The sequence below is a fragment of the Anabrus simplex genome, chromosome 9 (assembly GCF_040414725.1).
Source record: "Anabrus simplex isolate iqAnaSimp1 chromosome 9, ASM4041472v1, whole genome shotgun sequence".
Classification (NCBI taxonomy): Eukaryota; Metazoa; Arthropoda; class Insecta; order Orthoptera; family Tettigoniidae; genus Anabrus; species Anabrus simplex.
Window position 1 is genome coordinate 46140961 of NC_090273.1, and position 27844 is coordinate 46168804.

General features: G+C 38.3%; 1 protein-coding gene across 1 annotated transcript in view; it reads right to left on the reverse strand.

The window, feature by feature from the left end:
* kl-2 (dynein heavy chain 2, axonemal kl-2) overlaps positions 1 to 27844 on the reverse strand; it is a 638176-nt gene that overhangs the window by 227349 nt on the left and 382983 nt on the right. The window contains exons 52-56 of the mRNA XM_068229141.1: positions 24797 to 24886; positions 20199 to 20338; positions 18622 to 18758; positions 18094 to 18107; positions 7346 to 7355 (exon numbers count right to left, since the gene is read on the reverse strand). Coding sequence (XP_068085242.1) covers positions 7346 to 7355; positions 18094 to 18107; positions 18622 to 18758; positions 20199 to 20338; positions 24797 to 24886 — 391 coding nt within the window. The remainder of the gene's footprint in view (positions 1 to 7345; positions 7356 to 18093; positions 18108 to 18621; positions 18759 to 20198; positions 20339 to 24796; positions 24887 to 27844) is intronic.

Here is a 27844-nt window from a genome sequence, read left to right on the forward strand (position 1 = left end):
TTAGCATGTCTAATTCAAGTGTACGAAATTTCGACAACGAATCCAAAATGGATGATCTTATGGAAGACACGATTTCTGAAAATGAGGATAACAATCACACACTAAATAAACATGATGATTCAGGCGCTTCAGGTTAGTAAATGTAGAAAATTAGCTCATTTCAAATTGGTGTGAAGTGTAACGTGAAGTGGGTTCTGTAATACTATTTTATACCGCTTCCTAAAAATGTGGGTGTTTCCCGTGTACCTGCAGCAACTCGATGCAACACCGTTGTCAAACAAAGAACAGTAGGAATGCAAATTCCTTGTTGTAAACCAGAATACCGGTGAATCTGTATTAGTGTGTTTCAGCAGATGTGCCCACAAAGTCAGATTTCGAAATATTAACCGAACTGGCATCCATAGCTGCGTCAGATTTTTTTTCCGTTTGTAAAACATGTTATTTTTGCAAATTTATATTTTAAAATTGCTGCACTATTATGATAATAATTTTTGTGTAGAAGAAAGTGTGATCTTTCTATGCATTCCAAAACTTGTTACAATCATGGCTTACCCTAGCATTGAAAAATTTTCACAGACCATAAAAAATCCTGCGATTTCTGGAGGATAGCACATTCAAATATGGCCGTCTCCAATGTGTTAAGATTCACACCAATGTCATCTAGCATTCCCTCTGTTACAACTATTCGTGTGTGTGTGCATGTTTTTTATTGAGCACTGAGCCGGTAGTTTCAAATTTATTTACAATTATATGAATCTGCGCTTGTGAAGGTGGTGCTTCACCAGAAAATTGCTGAACAAATGCATCATGTTCCTGTCGAGCCAACTCATACTTAAATAACTTTTACATACAAAAATACGGTGTTGCAATGATAACTGTCTCACCATGTTAACAGCTGAGATTCAGACTGGCTATTGATGCTAGGTCGAACACATGCACGCTCCTTGCAGTGTCAAGAACTATGCACACTCCTTCCATACTGCTGCTTAGATTTCGGAGAGTAAAAACACCACTGAACAGTCTAAGTTTATAATAGAGACCCTGTATTTGCTTACACTGCAATGTCCCATTTTGCCAGCATGGTGCTGTGTAGTTTATCAGCTGACTACTCAGTTAAAGTTACGTTATCTGTTGTGACTTGCTTAGCTTGTTACGAAGATTAGTACAAAGTATCCCAGATTAGGGTATGGAATGATACATGTGAAATGAACTTGCAGACATGCACTTGACTCTTGGTGCTGGAGGAAACCATGAAGAACCATAATGTTTGTACCAACAATGATACCCAAAGAGATAGCTCCCAAACTGGAAGACATCTGATGCTGTGGATCATCATATATGCAAGAAAAATATAGTCAGGTTTGTCAGACGTACTAACTTCCAGATAAAATACTGTACACACAGTAGCTGTCATGTGACAGCAAAAACCTTGATCCCATGTGTTTTCAGGAAGTCTCTAATTCTATGAATTGCATATAGACTGTTCGGTTGTTGTGAAGTTGATATAGATGTTGATTCCCATAGGGAACTTGGAGCCACCAGCAGTGCCAATGCACTATGAACTCTGTCTCATTTTCTTTGACATCGTCTTTTGCTTCCAAGATACACACAAAGAAATCAGGCTGATCTATTTCTTCCTCATTGATTACTACTGTAACTTGACCTCAGTTAATTCTCTGATGATCTCAGTCCTTCTTCCTATGCTTCTTGTTGCTCTTTCACCAGCTTCACTTCCATGTCACAATAACATTGTATGAGTAGACATGCATCATCTATAAAATTAATGTCCTTAAGCCTATCTTGCAACCCCTTTCGAATACCTCTCTTCCTACTGTTATAACCTTCTTCAATACTCCAACATTTTTGAAAATGAGACAAAGTCTTTCATAGTTCATTGGCACTGCCAGTGGCTCCAAGTAGCCTAGCCAGTGGTCTTGGTAGCTGTGCTATTTACCAACTGATGAGCCCAATTTAGCACACTGGGGTGAAACGCTGGCAACCAGGAATGAGTTAGCTGGAAAATTTATAATGCCCAATAATGGACCAACTATATTGGTATTATAAATTTACTCATTTGGAACAAATATTTCAGGTTCCCTATGGGAATCAAAATCTATATCATCTGATGGCCAGGAAGGCATCTATTTTTGAAAATGAGACAATGTCTCTCATAGTGCATTGGCATTGCCGGTGGCGCCAACTAGCCTACGCAGTGGCCTCCACGATATGCACTAGCCAGTCGTCTTGGTACGTGTGCTATTGACCAACTGATGAGTGCAATTTAGCACACTGGAGCGAAACGCTGACAACCAGGAATGAGTTAGTTGGAAAATTTATAATGTCCAATAACAGACAAACTATATTGGTATTGTTGTGCAGGTTCCGTGCAGAATAGATGTAGATATGGCATGTTTTGATGCCAAACTTACCTTAAATTTATAGACAGTTTTTCTTCTTGTGACCATGAGATTTTCACTAATTGAAACATTTTCTCATATCTATGTAATTAGATGGTCAAAATATTTTATAGTAATTTCAGTGCAAAGTGCATTTTTGAGTTCTTCTATTATGTGGAGGTTACTTCTGTATATTATATCTTTCATCATCATCATCATCATCATCATCATCATCATCATCATCAATGTCCCACTCCAGTCGCCCGGGTGTGGTTAAAATAATCCTGCTCCACTCCTTTCTGTCCTTCCACTTTTCCTGCTCCATTACTTCCGCCACATCCAATCCAGCTTATCTAATGTCCTTCCAAATCTGATACATCCACCTTCTTCTCAGGCTTCCTACTGGTCTCTATCCCTTAAATTCTCTTTCCAATTCCCTTCTTGCTACTCGTTCCTTTCCAATTCTTTTTACAAGTCCGAACCATGTCAGTCTTGCTTTCTGTATGTTCTGTACTAACGGTTCTATATTTAGCTCTTCTCTGATTTTAATATTTTGTATCTATCTCTTCTTGTCTTTTTAACCGATGTTCTAAAAAATTTCATTTCTACTGCTTGGATCTTACTATCTTGTCTCATATTAGTTACCAGCGTTTCTAGTCCGTATGTTACAATTGGTATGAAATTCTCTTCGTCATCCCATAAAAACTCTCTGACTTGATGATAAAATGTTGTACCTTTATTTAGTCTGTTATTAATTTCAGGGTTGATTTCATTATGTCCATTAAAAATGCTACCTGGATACGTAAACTGTTCTACATTCTCTAACCGTTCTCTGTCTATGTTCACTTGGCTTCTCTTTTTCTCTTTTCCACAGTGCATGACTACAGTTTTCTTTTTACTAATTACCATTCCAAACTCCTTCAGATTTTCATTCCAAACGTCCAGGCTCCTTTGTACTTTCTCTTCTCCCTTTCCCCAAATCATCACATCATCTGCAAATACCAAAGCATTCACTTCATCACTACTGATACTCTGTTTTACACGTTTTATGATTTCATACATCAATATAATAAACAATAATGGCAACAGTGCACTTCCTTGCTTGAGACCTTTTTTTTGTATAAAATGTTTCAGATTCACCACTCCCCACTTGTATACTGCTTTTACTCTCACCGTACAACATTTTTATCTTGCTAATTAATGGTTTTGGTACATTCATTTTCAGGAGGCATTCCCATACATGTTTTTTCTTAACTGTATCATAAGCTTTTTCCAAATCCAAAAATACAGTATGAAGATGATTTCCTTATTCCTTTCCAGATGTTTTTCCATTGTTGATAAACTTAACCATGATAGGTTAATATGGTTGTTTGATCTGTATTGACTTGTCTGAATCTATTACAGAACTATTTCAAATAGTTTTACTTGAATCCACCATCAATACACCTTATAATGAAAGAAAACTATTTATTTTACCATACATGTTTCGGGAAGTCATCCATTCCCTTCATCAGTGGTCAATTCAAAGAATAAAACAATATAACACTATCTTTTGTTTTGACAATTTAAAGAAGTATTGCATTGTAATTAACCATATCAATGAATACAGAAAACTTATGAAATATTATGAAAAACGTCAGTACATAAAATTATGTTGAAATGAATGAGAATACTTATATAAATTTAAGATCTTCAAGTTTTCTTTTTTTCTTCTTTTTGTTCCTTAAATGATCATATGCTAGTCTATTATCTGTGCATTTTTTAGCGATAGATTTACACCGTAGTGCTGAAGCGGTCGACTTTGGCAATCTTCGAGATTCGTACTAGTAACCTTTGAAACACAAACTATGAATCGCTTATGCATTGCTGTGCGACATCTGGCATACACTTTACGTACTATTACTGTTGTTATTTACACAGCAAAGCCAAACTATAGAATTCACTCTAGGAATAAGATTCGCATCGAGAAATGTTATATCAAGTTATACGCTGACTGACAGAGCAAATGCAACACCAAGGAAGAGTGGTTCGAAAGGGATGAAAATTGGGGAAAAAACAGAAACGGCACGGACGAATACTTGATGTTTATTTCAAACCGATATGTAGGTTACACAATGCGCACGGCATCGACTCAGTAGGATGTAGGACCACCGCGAGCGGCAATGCACGCAGAAACACGTCGAGGTACAGAGTCAATAAGAGTGCGGATGGTGTCCTGAGGGATGGTTCTCCATTCTCTGTCAACCATTTGCCACAGTTGGTCGTCCGTACGAGGCTGGGGCAGAGTTTGCAAACGGCGTCCAATGAGATCCCACACGTGTTCGATTGGTGAGAGATCCGGAGAGTACGCTGGTCACGGAAGCATCTGTACACCTCGTAGAGCCTGTTGGGAGATGCGAGCAGTGTGTGGGCGGGCATTATCCTGCTGAAACAGAGCATTGGCCAGGCACCGGCCGCAGCACATGCTGCACGTAGCGGTGGGCATTTAACGTGCCTTGAATACGCACTAGAGGTGACGTGGAATCATACGCAATAGCGCCCCAAACCATGATGCCGCGTTGTCTAGCGGTAGGGCGCTCCACAGTTACTGCCGGATTTGACCTTTCTCCACGCCGACGCCACACTCGTCTGCGGTGACTATCACTGACAGAACAGAAGCGTGACTCATCGGAGAACACGACGTTCCGCCATTCCCTCATCCAAGTCGCTCTAGCCCGGCACCATGCCAGGCGTGCACGTCTATGCTGTGGAGTCAATGGTAGTCTTCTGAGCGGACGCCGCGAGTGCAGGCCTCCTTCAACCAATCGACGGGAAATTGTTCTGGTCGATATTGGAACAGCCAGGGTGTCTTGCACATGCTGAAGAATGGCGGTTGACGTGGCGTGCGGGGCTGCCACCGCTTGGCGGCGGATGCGCCGATCCTCGCGTGCTGACGTCACTCGGGCTGCGCCTGGACCCCTCGCACGTGCCACATGTCCCTGCGCCAACCATCTTCGCCACAGGCGCTGCACCGTGGACACATCCCTATGGGTATCAGCTGCGATTTGACAAAGCGACCAACCTGCCCTTCTCAGCCCGATCACCATACCCCTCATAAAGTCGTCTGTCTGCTGGAAATTCCTCCGTTGACGGCGGCCTGGCATTCTTAGCTATACACGTGTCCTGTGGCACACGACAACACGTTCTACAATGACTGTCGGCTGAGAAATCACGGTACGAAGTGGGCCATTCGCCAACGCCGTGTCCCATTTATCGTTCGCTACGTGCGCAGCACAGCGGCGCGTTTCACATCATGAGCATACCTCAGTGACGTCAGTCTACCCTGCAATTGGCATAAAGTTATGACCACTCCTTCTTGGTGTTGCATTTGCTCTGTCAGTCAGTGTATAATGTGCGTGTGACACAGTTGTTGGCTTAAGATAACAAAGGTTTAGAAAATTCATATCGATCGATCATATTATCGATTCAATTCAGATTTCATTTCCATTCAGTAGGCAGTACTAATGGAACTGGGAGAGCTTCCTCTTTATTCCTCAACCCCGTACACAAATCTATCACTAAAAAGTGCGCAGATAATATACAGTGGGTTATCTTCTGCACTTCTCTCATTTAAACTTGATTCACCATTATTTTTTTGTGCAAGATAAATTTCTAAACTTTCCAAAACAATCATTAATTTTCCCTTTTTGGCCAAATGTATTAAGTTAATTCCATGTCATTAGAAATGTCTGTAAATTTATAATTCTTTTCAACCATATGTTCTCCCATTGCCAAATATCTTTTATTATCGTTCGCACTGTAAATATCAAGTCTATTGTTGATCTATTCGTTCTAAAGCCATATTGTTCTTCCTCTAACTGTGCTTCTATTATATCCCTCAGTCTTTTGTCTATGATTTTCTCCATTATTTTAGCCCATGTGATAATAGAGTTATACCTCTATAATTTTCACAATTCTTCCTATTTCCTTTTTTGAACAGTGGTATAATGCTTCCTTGTTTGCCAATCTTCAGATATCCTTTCATCCTTCCATATGGCATTGAGGGCTTGGTATAGCCACTGTAGTCCAATGCTTCCTGCTGTCTTAATCATGTCAGCATTGATTTCATCTTTTCTTTTTTAATTTTGTCAGTCCACCACCATGTCTCCTTTCCCTACACCTTTGCTTTTGTTTTTTCTGCATACCTCAATTGCTGCTTCCACAAATGTCTGTCTTAAATTATCCCTCTCTTCTTCTCCACTTCGTATTTCTGTGTTAGGCAACTTCCTTTTTATACAACCTTGGAATGCATTCTTTTATCATCCTCCTTCAGTTCCCAAATCCTGATCTTTGGTTTCTTTTTCAGTACAATTTTAGGGATTTTTACTTGTTTTAATTCCACAATTAATAATCTATGATTACTCTCCATACTTTCACTGGGGATTATCTTCATATTCATGACATATCTTCCCCATTCTCGGTCTGTTATTATAAAATCGATCAGTGTTCCATACTGTCCATCCCTTTTCAGTACAATTTTAGGGATTTTTACTTGTTTTAATTCCACAATTAATAATCTATGATTACTCTCCATACTTTCACTGGGGATTATCTTCATATTCATGACATATCTTCCCCATTCTCGGTCTGTTATTATAAAATCGATCAGTGTTCCATACTGTCCATCCCAACTACATCGGCTGATCTTATGGCTATTCCTCTACATAAACCATGTGTTCTTTATTATCAGGTTATTTCTGATACAAACGTCCAAGCACTCTGAATAAGCAACAACCCGACTATCCCACTCACCGTCTGCCGCCACTGCTATCCCCGCTGCCTGTTGTCCCACCTGCCTGCTCTTTTCACATGCACACATCAAACTAGCATCCTGCTACTTCCATTTGGTTATGCTGTAACATCACGCTACCTCACTCAGTCATCTTCCAGAACTTTCAGGGATGTTCTACTCCTCTTTCCCTCATGAGAAAAAATCAGTTCGCCTTTTGTCACTGTGTGTTTGAGTGGTGAGGTAGAGCGGGTATTTTGCCAAGCACTGTGCCATAACTATGGAGCTGGTTCTCTGAACTTTCAACATCATTGTAATATGTGGTGAGATGGAGAACTGAACTGTGGGAAGTGTAATTTTAAAGTTTTTTTTTTTTTGTGTGTGTCTGTAGGATTTCATTTTTGGTTGGAACTCTGGACTCTACTGGAATTATTTTATGTAACGGCAAGAAATATTAATTTAAATATGTGTGTAATAATTTTTCTTTTAGGCAATAGGCAAGAAATATTGAACTGTATGAACATTGCAAGATGCAAGAAGTGTTTTGATTCAAAAATTATGTAACTAGTAAAAATGTAATTTAAGAAAACCTCAAGATTGGATTGTTAACATTACAAGAGTGATTGAGTGATCTGTATATCATGATGTAATTTGGTAACATTTAAAAAATGTAAAGGTTATAATGGTTATAGTGTCTGCCATGCCAAGTTGCTATGCGCCGGGGGCGGCATCGTATCGGCCCCACCCCCCTTACACTCGAGCGTGCCAATCACGAGCAACACTTGGTGCTAGGCTGGCCCCCTCGCCTCCGTCCGTGGTCTCACAGCAGAGGACGACGGAAATTACTCGACTATTAATCTGGAGTCTTCTATCTTGCGAGATTCCTGGTTACATCTAGCATCCGGACTGTTCTGGAAGGCCCAGAGCAGGTATATAAGGAGAGAAGTAACTTGGAGTGACAGTCAGTCAGTGAGAGACGGAGTTAGTGAGTAAGAGTGAGTGAGAACGAGATTGAGTTTGCTGGAGCGCAGTCAGTGATGGCCTGGGAGAGTGCAGCCTGATGGAGCATCTGCCTGTTGCAGCCGAGAACTCGTTCATGTTTCCCTGATGTCGTGTGTGTGTGTGTGTCCCTTGAGGATGGCTGCTGGAGGAGAACATGGAGTGTTCTGGAGCAGCGCGAAGGGAACACTGGGTGCCGACGTGTGTGGACTGCGAACGGGGTTCGACGGATTGAGTGAACAGCGGATACTATCCCGACCTGCGAGACTGATGTGTAGGCTGTGGACCGTGACAGCGCTAGCGAGTGTGATTGAGTGGCTGAGTGAGTGTAGTGTACATAATCGATGACTCTGTGTGTGTGTGTGTGTGTGTGTGTGTGTGTGTGTGTGTGTGTGTGTCATTGTAGATGGAACATGAGAAACTAAGAGAGGGAGCGCGAACCGTGTGAGTGTACTTGCGTAAGTTGTAATCTCGGCTATCGTCAGTGTGTGTGTGTAAATCTGTAATTGTAGTGCTAAGTTAATAAATCTTAGAAATAGGTTACTATCAGGTTCTGTACTCATTTATTTATTTATCTACCTCGCCATCACGTTGCAGGTGCTTTATTTTTGAAGCATCCTATACCGCATGTGCAGTTATGGGTGTTGAAATAGGTGTCGCAATAGGAAATCTCGAGAAGTTGCTAACTATCTTAATATGACCATATATGGTCATGCAATTTCATTCGCTAGAATAACAAGATTTCCTACTGGCAAAAATATAGGGAATTAAGTGGAAATTGTTTCCCATTGGTCAGTTGTGATCGGGCCATTTCCGGACTTTCTGCCGCCTTCGGAAAAATCATGCGTGTGCTCGGCGTCATTTACATCCCCTAGCGAGCGCAAACTTGAAGGCTTCCCTAGGGAACTCCTACCTTTCTGCGGTAAGTGTTATTTCAATGTTATTCTCAATGTTTTCTGGTTTCGTTTAATTTAATTTAATTAATTTGGTTTTTCGGTATTTCCTTGCTTAATGTCATTTTTAAAGTTTTAAATTTAATGTGTCCGAGATTGCCCTAGATTCCTGCTGTTTATAATTTCAAGTCTTTCACTTTTTTTTAAAATTCAACAATCCATTCATTTGTGTTTTTGGATTCGTAATTGTATCAGTTTGTCAAAAGCATTAAGTATCACCTGCTTTGTGATTTAACTTTGGTTTGGTAATTTTTCGTTTGTTATTTTTAATATAGTTGAGCTAGAGGGTGTTTCTTGTAAGTCTTTTCTCCCCCATAACGCTATACGTTACCATAGACCTCATAGGGCTTCCAGCACCTTCCACTCTCCTCTCTTAGTTGTCATTTTTAGGTCTGTAAGTGTTCCCTGTATTTGATTTAATATTGCATATCGATGGATATTCGTCACGTTTCCATGTTTTGATGTGAATTCACCGCTACTGCGTCATTTTCTATTTCCTTAGTCATATTATTAAGTGTCTATATTATTTACTATTTCCTCATTCACATTTTATTAACATTTATTTTTAATATATTTATTATTCCGGTCTAAGAAGCCAAGATTAACGGCCGAGAGGATTCGTCGTGCTGACCACACGACACTTCGCAATCTGCAGGCCTTCGAGCTGAGCAGCGGTCGCTTGGTAGGCCAAGGCCCTTCAAGGGCTGTAGTGCCATGGGGTTTGGTTTATATTTATTATTATTTTTAATTTGTTATTGTGTACGCGTAGTCTTGAATTACCGTAACAATCATGATGTCTTTGGCAAGGTAAGAGGAGTGAAAGTGTTTAACAATAAGACCTTTTCTTCAGGATCATTTAGTTAAATTTCACCAGCACTATGAAGTGAACTTGTTGATAGCAGATTTTGGGCGGTGTGAAAGAAAAACTAAAAACGCTTGGGAATGAAATATTTCATGACTTTGTTTAATGTGTTGGCATGGTGAATATTCAACAACTCATAATTTGCCGTCATCGCAAATCACCTAACTGAATCTTCCTTTCGAATACCATTTACGTTCTTTGCATGATTTGAACTTTGAGTGTAGTTTTGACATTCTTGCCCTCAGGGGTGGGGTCTTAAATCAAATCAAAATCTCTTTATTTGAAATGAGGTGTCTACCTCGGTGGCAAATGGTACACTAAAATACATTATTGTCAAGCACTAAACATTAAATTAACAAGAGAAGAAAAATTTCCTATAATACAATATTATACAATTTACACTAACAATTTTTTCTATTAAACACACAGCTCATCCTTAATAAATTTATATTGTTTACAAAATTCTACTTATAATATCTCCTGTACTACTTACAAATATAGTCAACTGATATACAGTATGTGGATGTGGATCTTGAAAGGATTATGTATCCCTAGAAATATACTCAACACCATCATAACAGTCATTATCAAAGAATCATTAAGCATTCTGCACCACCACCTTTATGTTTCATAATTGTTAATCCATGCCACTCTGTGTGGTAATCCCCTATGAATGAGTAAATGTTTCTAAGTAGGCACTATCTGGCTTAGCTATGTAACTGAGGCTTTAATGTCGTAAATTTTATGCAGGAAAACCTGACAAATGTATGTGAACTAATGAGTTACTTTGTTCCCAATTTGTTTAAATTGACTGTATTCTTCCTCTTTATCCTTTCTTACAAATAGGAAAATGAATGGAAGAGCTGACATCATTGCTATTCATCCAAAAGAAAGCATACTGCTTTAATGTTGGGACCCACTATTTGTTTTGAAAGAGACACTGAGCAGGCGATTGAGGTTGACACGGAAAAGAAAGAGGTTTATGAACCATGCCTCCCATATTTAAGCGAATATTACAACAACCGACTTGAACATTGGTTAGTTAAAGAATTGCTTTTTGGTAGCAGGAGAGATACTACAAAATACTCCTGGAATATCTTAAAAGGATTATATATCCCCAGAAATATACTCAACACCATCATAACAGGCATTATCAAAGACTCATTAAGCATTCTGCACCACCACCTTTATGTTTCATAATTGTTAATCCAGGCCACTTTGTGTGGTAATTCCCTATGAATGTGTTGCATTCCGTAAATTCCAAACAGTTTTTTTAATTTGCGCATACGAATAGTTTTTTTCCAAGTTGTAACATTACATCTACTAGCATTTTTTGTAAAATTCAGGATCCTTTTGGTCACACACAGTACATGCACTGATGTTCTTGTGAAAAAATTTATATATTCCACATATTCACTTTGTCAATACGGTCCATGACCTACTCAACTGACCCATTCACTTCCCTGTACATATATATCATATGATACAGTTGAGTTTATTTACATTTGCTTGTGTGACTTAGTAGTCTGGGCTAAAGTCGTATTGTGCCATTATATTTATTGCTTCATCAGAGTATTTTTGGTCTTCAATACTTGTTGTATAAAGGGAGTTTATTACCCCTTTATTACCTGTCTTTATGAAAGAGTCTGACTGAGCAGCAACCTCAGAATTTCAATCTCTGTCACAGGCTCCTACTGTAGTTATACGAGGGCTCATCTCTGAATACAGAGGTATATGATGATACAGATGTCATCCTTGTCATTTCATGTCTTTGTTTTTTCCTCCTGTTAATCCTTTATATACTAACAAGTCATTATGCTTACACTCGGTATGTTCCTATCATTCATCCAAGCTTCCTATTTTGTTGTATGTACATTTACAATCCATGGTGTTAAGCTTGTGTATATAAAACAGGCATATCAGTATTTAATGTGTATGAGTTGAAAGCTAAATTTGTACTCGGTCCTGAACATTCTCCACTTGTTTTAGAATTTATGACTCAGAAGGCCTAACATACCTGTTCAAGCAGCAACTGTTGAAATTTGACATCATCTCCTTCTGACATAGCCATCCTCAGTTCCCTTCTAAGTGTATCTTCATCCTGAAATGAATAGGAAATTGATCAGAACATGGAACTATATACACACACTCCAGAAAGAAATGATCATCTATCTCAGGTTGCTTTATATATTTAAATAATAATTAAAGAAATATAATCTATATATCTAGGTAATTTTCTGGTTGGGTTACCTTGCTACAGTAAAAGAGTAGATTATACAGTCAGTGTCTCAATGCTGAGTGTTAATCGGTGGTAAATGAGTTGACTCCCTAAAGGGGCCAACAGCTTTGGACAGATGAGTCTCTTTAAATTAGATGATCCCCTGGAGGAGAAAATGCTACTCGAATCCATAAAACAGTGCCTGTCTCCATGTTAGGGGTAGTTATGGCTCCTATATGGGGCAGCAACAGTATAGGAGAATGTCTGAGGTGGACGAAGACTTGAGCAACAACAGCAGGGACCACTGCACAGGAGAAGGTAATGGTAAACCACTCCTGTATCAATGGCTTGAAGGCAGAAGAGGAGAGTATCTCAATGGAAGAAGGGACCAAAGACCTACGGAATCAACCTGAATGATATACAGGGCAATCAAAACTCTATAAGCTGTAGGGAAAGTAGTTTGTATACGAAAAGAGAACCCCAAAATCAAAAATACTCAGCTCCATTACTCCATCATGGTTCTAACTCTTTGGGAGCCTAGCTGCCTCCATTATATTCTCAACATTTAATCCACTGCTTGTTGCCATTTCCTGATGGATACAGTATTTCTGCATCTGCCTCTTGACAAAGGCCAGTGCAAAATATGGCTTCTGCTGAAGCCTCAGTCTCATTTATGGCTGTGACAATATGGAAGTTGCTGAGGTATGGGTGTGCTGAGTAATGACATTTGGAGCATGGCCAGTGATTCTGAGTGTTATGAAAGGCCTTACTCACAGGATCAGTTGTGCTGCAGTAGCACCTTCTTGCCCAGTGAGGAAAGCAATGGCAAGTTCACTTACTCCTAGTCTTGCCTAGTACACCTCTTTTCTGGCACTGCCATTGGTTTTTGTGTTTTCCTATTGAAAGATATTTCAGCAATCTATAGATACTGGGTGTTCAAATCCAAGGTAATTTAGTTATTCTAGGCACAGCCTCCTAAGTTCATACATCCCTTGTGGATTCTTTAGTAGACTTTAATTGTATTTCTCCCTGTCTGTCAACTCTCCCTATCAAGTGCAGTAACAAGGCTTACACCCTAATCAATGCTCATGCTCCTATAAATCAAGAAAACTTCCATGATCCTGAGAAAGTTGTGACCTTCTGGACTCAATGTCTTGCCTGGAATTAGGACTACAGTCATTTAGGTGACTTCAATGCCTAGCAGATTAACCATAAAATTATAACCACCTACTTCAAAAAGACTTCTCATAAAACTCCTGGCACTCATCTAATGAACTGACTGGTGAATGTTAGAGAGACTATGTTGCCATTTCTCACCACAATTTCCACAAGATATGGAATGTGAAAGTGCCTAGAGGTGCTAATACTGGTTCAAATGATTATCTAACAAAGGCTATAGGGTGTTTTGTGCCAAAGGCCAATCACAGGTACCAAACATAGTACATTCATACATTCTGGGTAAACAAACCCATGATAAATCAAAATGTTATTCATAATTACCACCAAGATAAATAATAATGTTATTTGCTGTACATCCCACTAACTACTTTTCTGGTTTTTGGAGATGCCGAGGTGCACTAACACTTTCATCTATTCTAGAGAATTCTAGTATGAAGTTAGATGTCACCACAGGAGAGGATGATGTACTTTTAAAGTACGTAATACCTTTAGTTGTTGCTAAGTGATTAACCCAATCCATCATACCTCTTGCATCCACATCATATATGTAACAGTCATATATCAATGTATTTTGCTTCAATTTCTGCACGATCCTCAGTGAATGGAAATTTATACCTCATAAAATCATTTAATTTACACTTTTTTCAATTATCATTGCCTACCTTCTTTGAAATTTTTAAAGGTAAAACTCTGATTAAACACAAACTCAAAGAATAATACAAAGTAACACAGTATATTACTGTAGATTACATAACAAGTTGCATGTTCATTGAAACAAATGGTGCTTGTAGAGCTGAAGCAGGAAGTAGAAACTGATCTGAACACCAGATTCTGGTGTAAGTGTCATTGTGACAGAGACCAGGAATAGGATCACCACACATCTTTTACCAAACAGCAAAATTCCCTTCAAAATGTGTATTTTTTCTTATAATGGAAAAAAACATGTAATTCTGACTTCACATTTTTGAATCTTATATGCTGTATATCAATATTTGGTACGTTATGTTCTTGAAATGTGGAAAGCCACAGGCATTTTGGCTGTATTGTAAAAAGCTGACCACATGCTCAAAAAATACTTTTTTTAAAAGGACACGTTCAGTTTATTCCAGAGGTCTGGTCACCCTACGGAAGACATGATGGAGGAAATAACATGTTTTAGACATTCACTTGCTGGTAAGTGTGGCAATTGTCTAAACATGCAACAGTGATGTCAATTACAGGTTTTCAGTTGGCTAAAAAGATTCTAGAACTACATGCTCTGCTGTAATGCTGGTATGCTAAGTCTACCAGATGTGATGACCTTGATATCTGTTCATAATGATTAATCTGATAGCCTTAACATTCATCTGTAGTTATGTAATCTAATGATCTTCATATTTCCTCTAGTTGTTTGTCTCAAGACCTTGATATTTGCTCAGAATTATTCATCTGAAGGCCTTAATATTCGTCTTATGCAAATCTGATAATCTTGATATTTAAACCCCATGACACAACAGCCCCGAAGGACTGCAGATTACTGTATTAGGTGTTGTGTGGTCAGTATGATGAATCCTCTCAGCCGTTATTCTTCGCTTCCCAGACTGGGGCTGTCATCTCACCATCAGATGGCTCCTCAATTGTAATCACGTAGGGTGAGTGGACCTCGAACCAGCCCTCAGATCCAGGTAAAAATCCCTGACCTGGCCAGGAATCGAAACCAGGGCATCCGGGTAAGAGGCAGGCACACTATCCCTACACCACAGGGCCGGCTGATCTTGATATTTACCTCTAGTAATTTGTCTAATGACCTTATATTTCTCCAAGTTATTAGCCTTATCTTGATCTTTGCCCTTCAAATTTAATATTTGTTTGTGTGTCTCTCAACCAAGAAAAACTTGGTTTCTTCCGTGAACACAAAGCTAATTTCTCAACAACTTATCTATAATTTAGATAACTTCTCTAGTTTTATTTAACAAAACTTATAAGGCTATCATTCTTATTTTATTGAGTGTTTGGTATCAACAATTGGGAACATGCATCATTTTCAAAAATATTTTTTTTGAAAAGTACACCAATGAAATAGTACGTAAACGTATTACATTGTGGTATGTTGCCTTGTTTTCTACCATTAAAAAAATATTTAATAGTGCCTTTCCGCAAGGCGAGTGAAACGGCCTCTGACGTAAGCGGCGCGCTGTGACGTCACGATCCAGTACCGCATGGAGCTCTACCAGCCGTTGTGCATCAGCCGTTGCTAAAAGCCGATTGTTTATTATTCATAATCGCGAATAACTTCGAAATGACAGAAGAAAGGTTCAAAACAGCACAGTCAGACAATCTACCATGTGTAGATGTCATCATTCTTGAAAAATGTGACTTTTGTGGCCGCAGAAATTCGCGGATAACAAGCAAGTTTGTAAGTGGCGTCTTTTATATACGTGCAGTGTACTGTAACCCATAGTATTAGGATAACAACGAACCTGGATAGATATCACATCACTTTCAACATTCCCTTCTAGACTGATTCCCCTATTAAAGAATAACATTACATTTTCGGGCTTTCAGCATTAGTAAAGTAAGAAATCGGATTTCAGCACTAACATAAACATATAGGTAGCATTATAGTACTAGTCCGCTTCTGTGGTGCAGTGGTTAATATGTGCCACTCCCGGAGGCCCGGTTTTGATTCCCGGCTCTGCCATGAAAGTTGAAAACAAATAGTACGAGGGCTGGAACGAGGTCTACTCAGCCTCGGGAGGTCAACTGAGTAGAAGGGTTTCGAATCCCACCTCAGCCATCCTCGAAGTGGTTTTTCGTATTTTCCTACTTCTCCTCCAGGCATCTAAGGCCACGGCCGTTTCCTTCCCTCTTCCTTGTCTATCCCTTCCGATCCTCCCATCCTCCAAATGGCCCCTGTTGAGCATAACAGGTGAGGCCGCCTGGGCGAGGTAATGGCCCTCCTCACCAGTTTCATCACCATACTCAAAGTCTCACGTTCCAGAACACTGCCCTTGAAGTGGTAGAGGTGAAATCCCTCGCTGAGTCCGAGAGAAAACCAACCCTGAAGGATAAACTGATTAAGAAAGAAAGAAAGAAGGAAAGAAAGATCATAGTACTATAATTTATAATTCCCAAAAAAATATATATTTATGGTTGGGACAACTGGCCTACCCACTTCCGGGGCCCATGAAAGAGAATTAAATATCTTTGTGGAGGGACAAAGTTAAACATGATAAAGATAAATATGACTTCATCTAGTTTTCACAAGTCGGGCTGAGTGGTTCAGACTGTTGAGGTGCTGGCCTTCTGACCCCAACTTGGCAGGTTCGATCCTGGTTCAGTCCGGTGGTAGTTGAAGGTGCTCAAATACGTCAGCCTCGTGTCGGTAGATTTACTGGCACGTAAAAGAACTCCTGCAGGACTAAATTCCTGCACATCGGCGTCTCCGAAAATCGTAGAAGTAGTTAGCGGGGCGTGAAGCCAATAACATTAATTACATTTGGCTTTTAACAAGCTGAGCATATCAGGAAAGAAAAGTGTCCTGGTGACATTTTAGTCGCTCAATACAGGAATGTGTTTGGGTGCCGTGACTTTTACTTTTTTTTTTTTTTTTTGCTGTTTGCTTTACGTCACACCGTCACATATAGGTCTTATGGCGACGATGGGACAGGAAAGGCCTAGGAATGGGAACAAAGCGGCCGTGGCCTTAGGCACAGCCTCAGCATTTGCCTGGTGTGAAAATGGGAAACCACGGAAAACCATCTTCAGGGCTGCCGGCAGTGGGGTTCAAAACCCACTATCTCCCGGATGCGAGCTCACAGCTGCGCGCTCCTAACCGCACGGCCAACTCGCGCGGTATTTTTACCCTTCGGTTTATTGACTTGGCTTGTATAACCTAAAACTTAGGCTAAGTTGGATATTTTAAACACCTATATCACTATTTTCACCTGTGTGCAATTATGTTGTTTATTTCATTAATATTATGATAATTATTATAATTGAGCATTGTTAACTTATAAGACCGTAACAGACAAGCATTGGTTTTGTGTAGAGTTATACATTTGTTAAATTCACGTTGTTTCCTTTCATGATGCACACGCCTATTCTTTGTTACATTATAGAGTATTTAGATATAGCCTAAATTTCTTTACCAATTAAGCTCTTCAATAAACACATACATAACTGTCCCATGCCAAGATATATTGGTAGAATTAGAGCTGTCAAAATGGTTCATAACCCTATTGATTTATTATCTAGACATGTATCACCCAAAACATAGGTTAGGTTTGGAGAATACTTTAATAATCAGCATTATTTAATGCACTGTTTATTACTTTCATATTCCAAGATGTAATTGAAGCATTTAAATAAAGCATCATACATTAAAATTTAAAGTTTTACCACTAGAACAGCTGACATGGAAAAGTGATTTGAAAATTCAAACAAATTAATCTTACGTTAAAATCTTCAAAAGCGACTGTGAGCTTGCATCCGGGAGATAGTAGGTTCGAATCCCACTATCGGCAGCCCTGAAGATGGTTTTCCGTGGTTTCCCCATTTTCACACCAGGCAAATGCTGGGGCTGTACCTTAATTAAGGCCACGGCCGCTTCCTTTCAACTCCTAGGCCCTTCCTATACCATCGTCGCCATAAGACCTATCTGTGTCGGTGCAACGTAAAGCCCCTAGCAAAAAAAAAATCTTCAAAAGAATAAACTGTAGACTTTTCCGATATATCACCACCATTTCTCCGGCTCACCAAAATCCATTTCTTTTAGCGTCTTTGGAACGTTTATAAACAATTTGTTTGGTATGGTATGCGATGTGCTATTGCACATCGGAACTCTACACCATTTATAAGTTTTCTGCCTCACTGTCTCCGCAGGATTCATTTTAAGTCTAAAATATACCACTCAGATTATTATCCAATGTATAGACCTCAAATTTAACCATACCAGACACTAACGTAAAGTAGCAATACGCGAATTGTATCCTGCTTCTCACAGCACACAATGTCTTATTTCGTCTGCTAATTCAGTCAACCTGTACGATGACGTCAGACCAATGAGATCGCGTACTTGCGTGACGTGACATTTTCGTAGATTTTTATCATGTTTGGAGTTATTGTTTGTACATTCTGATCACATTTTTGAATTCTGGATGAAATTTTGAATCAGATTAGCATATTTTTAATTAAAACCCCGGATCATGCATGTTCCCTATTTGATGGGAGTTAATACTGAACCAGATGAACGTACAATGTTAAACTCACCATGCCTCTCTTGAGGAAGCTAACATCTTGCAGATACTTGTCTGCCACTTCCAACAGTGCCTCATAGGGCCAGTCTGTGAACCAGTCGATGGTGGTAGAGCTGATGAGTGAAGGGTACTGTCTCAGACGGTTCCTGTGCAATTTATATAATATTATACATTTAACTAACAGATATTGTTGACAATGGTAGAAGTCATAAAATCCAAAATTCAATGTTTTACACTGTTTTACATTGAATATACTACTATATGGACAAATCAATATTTTATAGACAGGAAGAACTTACTAAGCAAAATTTTAATTCATTACAAATTAAAGAATTCTGGAACGTATGTGTCACAGCCAGGTAGTGGGACTTGCCAACACTGTTATGTAATTAGAGGTTCATCCTGCATGTTTATGATGAGTTCTGTATCTCGCAATCTATGCAATTGTATGAATCATCAATACAGATATGAAGCTCATAGATTACGATACTGCAATGTATTTGAAACGTTGGCAAACTGTACAGAATGTACAGAATAAAACAACATGGTTCAACCTGGAAAAAGAACTAAATAATTCTACACATCATGGAAGATTCACTTCTAAAATACATGAAGAATTGTTTTCAGTTATACATATAACCTAATTTGTGATACACTTTAACTGAAGGTGGCATCATAATAGGCATCTGATCATAAAAACATGCCATACAATTTATTCTCACCTCAACCCCAAACCCATATCACAAAATGGGACTACGGAGTAGACAAACATAGATATGTGTTTCTCTTCATATTCCTGTATAATCTTATACATGAAAGATATAAATTATTGTTGGACTGAAACTACCAAAGGAAATGAGAGCTCCTGGAGAATTTTGTCTCAGCTCCATTTTGTTTGGTACACGTGCACTGATCCCACTGCTTGGCTTTCAGTATCCTGTTTCATTTCCATTATTATTTAACACTCTTTTTTCTAAAGTTTTAATGTTGCAACCATCTTTTGATAATGTATAAAATGGAATTACTTGAAATCTTGGCACTATCTTACTTCCAATTATGTTCATAATTGAAGAAAAGGAATGGCTTGCCAAGTTGTAGAAAATCAGTTCATGTGAAAATCTGTGACAAAGACTATGGTCGACTGACGAGAAGTCGCATGCATGCGGGTAACGGGTGTGAAGGGTAAGCATGGCTGCTACACATGTGCCAGTCTCAAGTCCTGACAAGAAACATCGGTACAGTCCGTCGTGATTCTTGTGAACTAAGGTGCTGCAGTGAAGTTTCAAACTGGTAGTGCAATTGTGATTTAGTTACACATTTACTGCATAATGAACAGTTTAATAATGGACTTCTCATGAGATGCAGATAGTATGGCAATGTCTGAATGTTAAGTTGGCTTTCGTTTCTTGACAATTGACTGGTAAAGTGATAATAGGTGAAAAAACCTTCTAAATTTATTAAAATTTAATAAGCTATTCAGTGATATCAAATATGATTATCAGGTTAAAACCAGAACAAATGAAATGAAGAATTGAAAATGAAAGAGACAACGGTATTGTGATACTGCAGGAGTCTCAAATATTTACCTGAATGCATCTCCTACTGGACTCATACAGACTATGATGTGTAGCTTTCTGCGTACTCTGTCAATGAAGTAACTGAACATGCCCTCAGTGGTTGGCACGATTCCATCTTTTGTAGCCTGTGTGGATAGCTTAGACTTTATCTGTGGACAAATTTATTATGTTATTAATTAATTAATAATATAATATTAATTATATTAGTTAATTACATTATCATGTTGATTAAATAATTCAGATGTGACAAAATTGGGGTTGATTACCTTTTAAATGTTCAATGATCATATAGTTTGATGTAATTGTCTTTGCTATGTACAGCTGTAGTTAGAATGTTTCTTTTTATTTTAGCCTATCTTATACATACATACATACATACATACATACATACATACATACATACATACATACATACATACATACATACATACATACATACATACATACATACATACATACACACACACATACATACATACATACATACATACATACATACACACATACATACATACATACATACATACATACATACATACATACATACATACATACATACATACATACATACATACATACATACATACTACTACTACTACAGTCTAATAATCAAGAATAACATACTTGCTCGTGTATACCTCAACCCCTCTTGAAAATTCGAGTTTGAATTAAGGGGTGTGATAAATATACAGATAATATGGCAATCACACTGGACTAAAACAAACTTATTTTTAAGAAAGGAATAAAGCAAAAAAATATTTTTCAAGCTCAGGGAACTTTCTACTTTTTGACCTCTGTAAAGGCTTTTCTGATTTGTAGGTGCTTTCAAAAGCAACTTTCTGTTTTCACCAATAGCATATGTTAAATTCCGTCACATTTGGTTCACGGTATGATTTATGTGCTTCTCTGCAAATTCAATCACGCAATGTATAAAAATTGCTGTTAAGCTTAAATGCTTCTTCATAACTCATCAACAAGCAAAGTCATGCTGAAAAGAAAATGATTAGGAAGGAAATATACTGTACTTGATCATGCACTTTACTTCCAGCACACATCTTATATGGAAATTGCAGACAAACCATCTACTGTAGGAAGGTAGGACAGGGAAATGTAGAGTAGAGGACAGGAAACGACAGGTGGAACAGGGTCATGGGAAGGAGAAAGGGGAGGATGAAGTAGCTTCTGCAGCTATAAGGAAAAATAGGGCTGACCAAGAGGGGAGGGGATCAAATGAGGTGGGTAGGGTTGCGGCTGTGGTCATGGGGGATTCCATCGTTACACATGTGGGGAAAGTGTGTGGAGGAAAGGGAACAAGGATAGAGTGTTATCCAGGAATTAGGTTGAGGCAGATATTGAGGAAAGTAGAAGAGAGGGAGGAGGGGAAGGAGAAGGTGGTAGTGTTTCACATTGGTACCAAAAACGTAAGGCAAGCTGATATAAGTACCAACATAGTTGGAGATGTGTGGGATCTGGTAAATGCAGCACGGGTGAAGTTTAAGGAAGCGGAGATTGTTATCACTGGAATTCTGTGTAGGAGGGATACTGACTGGAGGGCGATTGGGGATTTAAATGAGACTATGGAGTGGGTATGTAGGAAACTGGGAGTGAAATTTCTAGATTCTAATGGGTGGGTAGGAGATAGGGATCTGCACTCAGATGGCCTTCACTTAAACTGCAGTGGTAAGTATAAGTTAGGAAATGACAATGGGTTGGGATATAGTACCATATCTGAAGTACTTATTTGATTATTGTTTGCTTGAAGCAGCTATACCAAATGAATGGCGAGTTGCTATAGTAGCCCCTGTGTATAAAGGAAAGAGTGATAGACATAAAGCTGAAAATTACAGGCCAGTAAGTTCGACATGCGTTTGTATGCAAACTTTTGGAAAGCATTCTTTCTGATTATATTAGACATGTGTGTGAAATTAATAATTGGTTTGATAGAAGAAAGTTCGGTTTTAGGAAAGGTTATTCCACTGAAGCTCAACTTGTAGGATTCCAGCAAGATATAGCAGATATCTTGGATTCAGGAGGTCAAATGGACTGTATTGTGATTGACCTGTCTAAAGCATTTGATAGGGTGGATCATGGGAGACTACTGGCAAAAATGAGTGCAAATGGACTAGACAAAAGAGTGACTGAATGGGTTGCTATATTTCTAGAAAATAGATCTTAGAGAATTAGAGTAGGCAAAGCTTAATCTGACCCTGTAATAATTAAGACAGGAATTCCTCAAAGCAGTATTATTGGACCTTTATGTTTTCTTATATACTGTATATAAATGACATGAGTAAAGAAGTGGAATCAGAGGTAAGGCTTTTTGCAGATGATGTTATTCTGTATAGGGTAATAAATAAGTTAACAAGATTGTGAGCAACTGCAACGTGACCTCGATAATGTTGTGAGATGGACAGCAGGCAATGAATGGTATGTTAATAAATGGGGTTAAAAGTCAGGTTGTGAGTTTCACAAATACGAAAAGTCCTCTGAGTGTTTATTACTGCGTTGAAGGGGTGAAAGTTCCTGTTGGGGATCATTGTAAGTATCTAGGTGTTAATATAAGGAAAGATCTTCATTGGGGTAATCACATAAATAAGATTGTAAATAAAGGGTACAGATCTCTGCACATGGTTATAAGGGTGTTTAGGGGTTGTAGTAAGGATGTAAAGGAGAGGGCATATAAGTCTCTGGTAAGACCCCAACTAGAGTATGGTTCCAGCGTATGGGACCCTCACCAGGATTACTTGATTCAAGAACTGGAAAAAATCCAAAGAAAAACAGTTCAATTTGTTCCGAGTGATTTCTGAGAAAAGGGTAGCATTACAAAAATGTTGCAAACTTTGGGATGGGAAGACTTGGGAGAAAGGAGATGAGCTGCTCAACTGAGTGGTACGTTCAGAGGTGTCAGTGGAGAGATGGCGTGGAATGACATTAGTAGATGAAAAAGTTTGAGCTGTATTTTTAAAAGTAGGAAAGATCACAATATGAAAATAAAGTTGGAATTATATGGCAAGAAAGACAATCCAGTTTGAATCTTGTTGGTTGAAAAATTGTTTACCATCAGAATGTTGGTCAGCAGGGTAGGGGAGGTGGTGGTATACAATTTCTAATCACTAGATTGCATGCCAAAAGTCTGGATTAAATTCCAAACCTCTCTGCAGTGCACACATGGAGTGAGGGCATATGACACTGTTCATTTTGATTCATCTGTCGGATGGGGAGGTAAAGCCTTGAGCATGCCCCTTTTGTATTGTATTGTAGTATATTTCATCCAACTGATCATACATTGATATGGGATACGTCAATAATCATATTTACAGTAACAAAGGATAAAACAGTAATTTACATGCCATGAGAAAAGGAAATATACAATGTGGTAAAGAAGCACCAAAAAAAAAAAAAGTTAATTTTCATGAGATAAGTATTCTTCAATAGAATAAAAACAATGGTTAGAAACAAATTTGAATAATTTTGTTTTATATGCTTAATGAACTCTGGCAATTTAGTAAACAAATGTACTCCTGCATAACTCAAAATTGATTCATAAAGCTTAGTTTTGTGTAGTTCTATATGCAGACTGTGTCTATTTCTAGTATTATACCTAAGTACATCTGAGTTTATGGTGAAACTGTTTATATTCTCTTTCATATACACAAATGTATGGAAGATATAAAGGCTAGGCAATGGTAAAATAGAATAAACTTTAAAGTATTTCTTGCAGCTTGTCCTACTGCCAACACCAGCCATTCCTCTAATTATTTTCTTTTGTAACTTGAAGATGACTTCTCTATATTGTGAATTCCCCAGTAAATGATTCCATAGGTTAGTATGGCATGGGCATATGCAAAATACATTATTCGACAAGCCTATATTTCAAAGATATTATCATGAAATAAATTCTAAGATTTTTCCCTATAAACTTTGTATGTTTTTTTAAATTTACAAAACAGTGCCTCTCCATTAATAGAACAATTAATTTTCTTCCATGATTACACACTTTTTATTTTATTAATAATTAGCATCTTAGTACCTTATATTATAGGGAGTTTAATATTTAATGAATTCACCCACCATTATCCCCTTGAAGGAAAACAATTGAAGTAATTTGAACAATTCTACGTTCTGTTACACTTATTTTTATTGCCTTACCATCTCTCCAACTTCTGTACCTCCTGGATGAATTTATAGATCCACTTATTACAGTAAAAACTAGCGGACACCAATGATATTGAAGTTATGAATGTACAGATTTCACTACCCTCTATGAATTTGAATCATACATACTTCCTTACAATGAAATACCTGTTGACGGTTTCCGATTATTAGATGTAAATAATCAAACTATTCTGCCTATTCGAATATTAGTAACCACTGCCAACGTTTTGCTATTTAACAAGAGTATGCTATTTACTGGCACTGGGTTTCACCTTCTCCCTTCCAACTATCATGTATTACATTATTCATTTCATATCATTATTCCAGATGTAAAAACTTGCTATGAAGATTCATCTCACTTCATACCCGACCCCATAGAGAAACAGGACAGGACGTACACTGTTATGATGCTCATATACTTGACTTGGTTGTGTATTATTTAATATAATCACCTCATCAAACTCATCTGGCTTGTAGAGATTAGGTACTTCTCCACTGCTTAACATATTGTTGATCACTTCCAGGAAGACTTCATCTGCAACCTAGGGAAAAAACAAGGAGAGACATAAATTAATTTTTGTCTGCTGGAAGTACAGGTGAGCACAAGGTCCAGAATACCAAACTACAGTATGTGCTGAAATAAAATGGCGTATGGCTTTTAGTGCCGGGAGTGTCCGAGAACATGTTCAGCTCGCCAGATGCAGGTCTTTTGATTTGACACCCGTAGGCGACCTGCGCGCCGTGATGAGGATGAAATGATCATGAAGACAACACATACACCCAGCCCCTGTGCCAGCGAAATTAAGCAATGATGTTTAAAATTCCCGACCCTGCCGGGAATCGAACCCGGGACCCCTGTGACCAAAGGCCAGCACGCTAACCATTTAGCCATGGAGCCGGACACAGTATGTGCTATATAAAGTTGATACAATGTAAAATGGTTGCTAAGAAAGATAATCTTGGAGTTCAGGAAACTACGAGTATTTCTGGGTCCAACCTCCTCACCATAAGACTACTATTTAAACAAAAAGAGACGAATGAATGAAACAAATTACATTTGTAACGTGTAAGATGGTGAATAAATGAACACACAACTGGTAACATTTACTCTAAGATGTATTAACTAACACTAATTGCTATACAATTACACAGGCACACAATCAAGCTAGTTCGTGCTCTCTCTCTGTTCAGTCACACAATTTAATCGTTCTGATACTTACAAACTAAAACAATTAGACTACACATGCTTCTGCAGCTGTCACTTGGACCCTAGGGCAGTTCATGGTTAAACTCGCTGTACAAGTAGTGCAGCTATTCAGTTCATAGTGCGCACACAACTGTCACAGACGTGTTCATTATTGTTATTTTGAAAAAAATATTGTATAACAAGAAATAATCTCCATATCATTTTCTGAGACTCAAAGACACTTAATAGACACTTGAAGTGCACCTGCACTATGATTTGAGAATGTACAGTATTATATTATTGGTCTGTTATTTTCTGATTCGGCGTTGGTTGCTCCCCCCTCCTGTTCCTTCTCCTTCCCTTCTCAAATGTAGTCTTGGTGACTAGTCGTGTCCGGCAGTTGATTTTCATTCTCATTTTTTCTCAAGGTCAGAGCATTTACTTAAGGGGTTCCTTTCAAACACGAGTCTGCAAGTCTGTGAGCATCAGAGTGTAAGTTGTTAGTGTATGTTGTGTGAGTATGTTGAGTGATTGTGGCAGTGAATGGGCATGTGATTGGGTAGGTGTTGTGCTTCCTGTGTGTGATGTGTGTATGTGTCGGGCTCATATCCCAGTATGCTCCCTGCCTGTATGGATTTCTTATTTGTTTGTCTAGGGCCTTTTCAGTATTTCAGTATTTTTAACTGAATTTATTTTGTATTTACTGTTGATGAAATAGTTGGGAGAATATTACGGAACATTGTGAATCATGTTAATGAAACATAATTACTGTATCGTATTGAGGCCAAAAGACGTATAATGGTGTAATTGCAGTAATATGCTTCAGCAATTTCATTTATTTTGTAGATTATCTTGTAATGTTTTGTTGATGAGTTAGAATAAATGCCTGATGAATTTACAGATGATAAACTCCCTAACCTTCAATCCACCTTGCTTCACTTCTGGGTATGTTCCTTTTCCTAGGCCTAAATGCCTTCTCACAACACAGTCTCATATTCACACTCCCAGGTGTCTTCATTCACTGTCTCTTGTTGCCCAGCTGCACTCTTTAGAGTGTGGTCTTTTGATTCTCCAAGGATGATATCTGGCTTCTTTGATAGCCTTACGATGATTCTACCATTTTATCTCTTAAAACAGTATCTGTGAATTGTCTTTCACGTACCGGTCTTTCTGGAATTGCCTCTTGTTTCCAGAATTTTCCCATCTGATCTGATAAATGATGATTGTTAATTTTCATGCATGCAGCACCATCTATAATCCAGCCTAATGAGGTGTTTTGCAGAGCCAGTAGTTCTTTAACTTCATTTCTGGGAGGACCCACGACTGTTTTCCAATTAAGTCCAGCACCAATCAGTACGTAGATGTCACCAGGCTTCTTCAATGTGGGTCTGCCAAGTGAATGTCCTTGGAATAATGACCTTGTCTTTTCTTGATCTCTAACTGTGACAATTGTTCTATTATAAATGGCAAAACCAGAAATTTTGCTTCCATCTCAAATCCATCGTTCCTTGAAGTAAGGAGTACTTGTGGTAATTATTTTTGTTTTGTTTTCACTTTGGAGCAATCAACTATGATGATCTATATGCTTCTCTTTGTGTTCAGTAAACCACGCCTCTTATACAGGCCTTCTTTTATTAGATTCTTCTTCTTCTTCTTCTTCTTCTGCTTCCATGACCATCTTTCACATCAGTTAAAGCTGTTGAGAGAAGTATTTATGAGGTTATTTATTTAACCAAGTTCACACTAAGAGAAGCGGATGAATGCTGAGATTTGACCCAAAGGTTTATGTGCTCTTAGTTTTGTTCAACATTTTGTTTTTGTTTGCTATCACCTTCCTCAGCATTTAATGTGAAAGTCCACATTTCTTGAACTTTAATGCTCTACAATTTTTTGCAATATGCCCAGGTTTCAGTTATGACATTGTCATTTTTAACTGAGCAGTTTTTTTTCTGTCCTCAACTGATTGTTTAAGTGATTCCTCTCAGTTAAAAATGGGATGACTTCCACCACACAAATTACAGCTTCCCTGAGTGGCCTCCATAACATCTTTCTTGCTAGGATTTTTGTCCTTTGAATTTATCTTCATGTTCAAAGTCTTGTTTATGTTGTAATGCAACAACATAAATGATTGAAAATGTTCAGTTAAAAATTTAAAGAAATCATGCAACGATGACATCTTCTCTGGATCTTTTTTCCGCCAGCCTCTTTGCTCCACTAAATCCAGCACTTCCATTGCTAAATGAATAACTAGCATATCCCAATATTGTACTGGTTGTTCCATTGCTTTTAATGAAGCCATGTGAGTCTGAATATG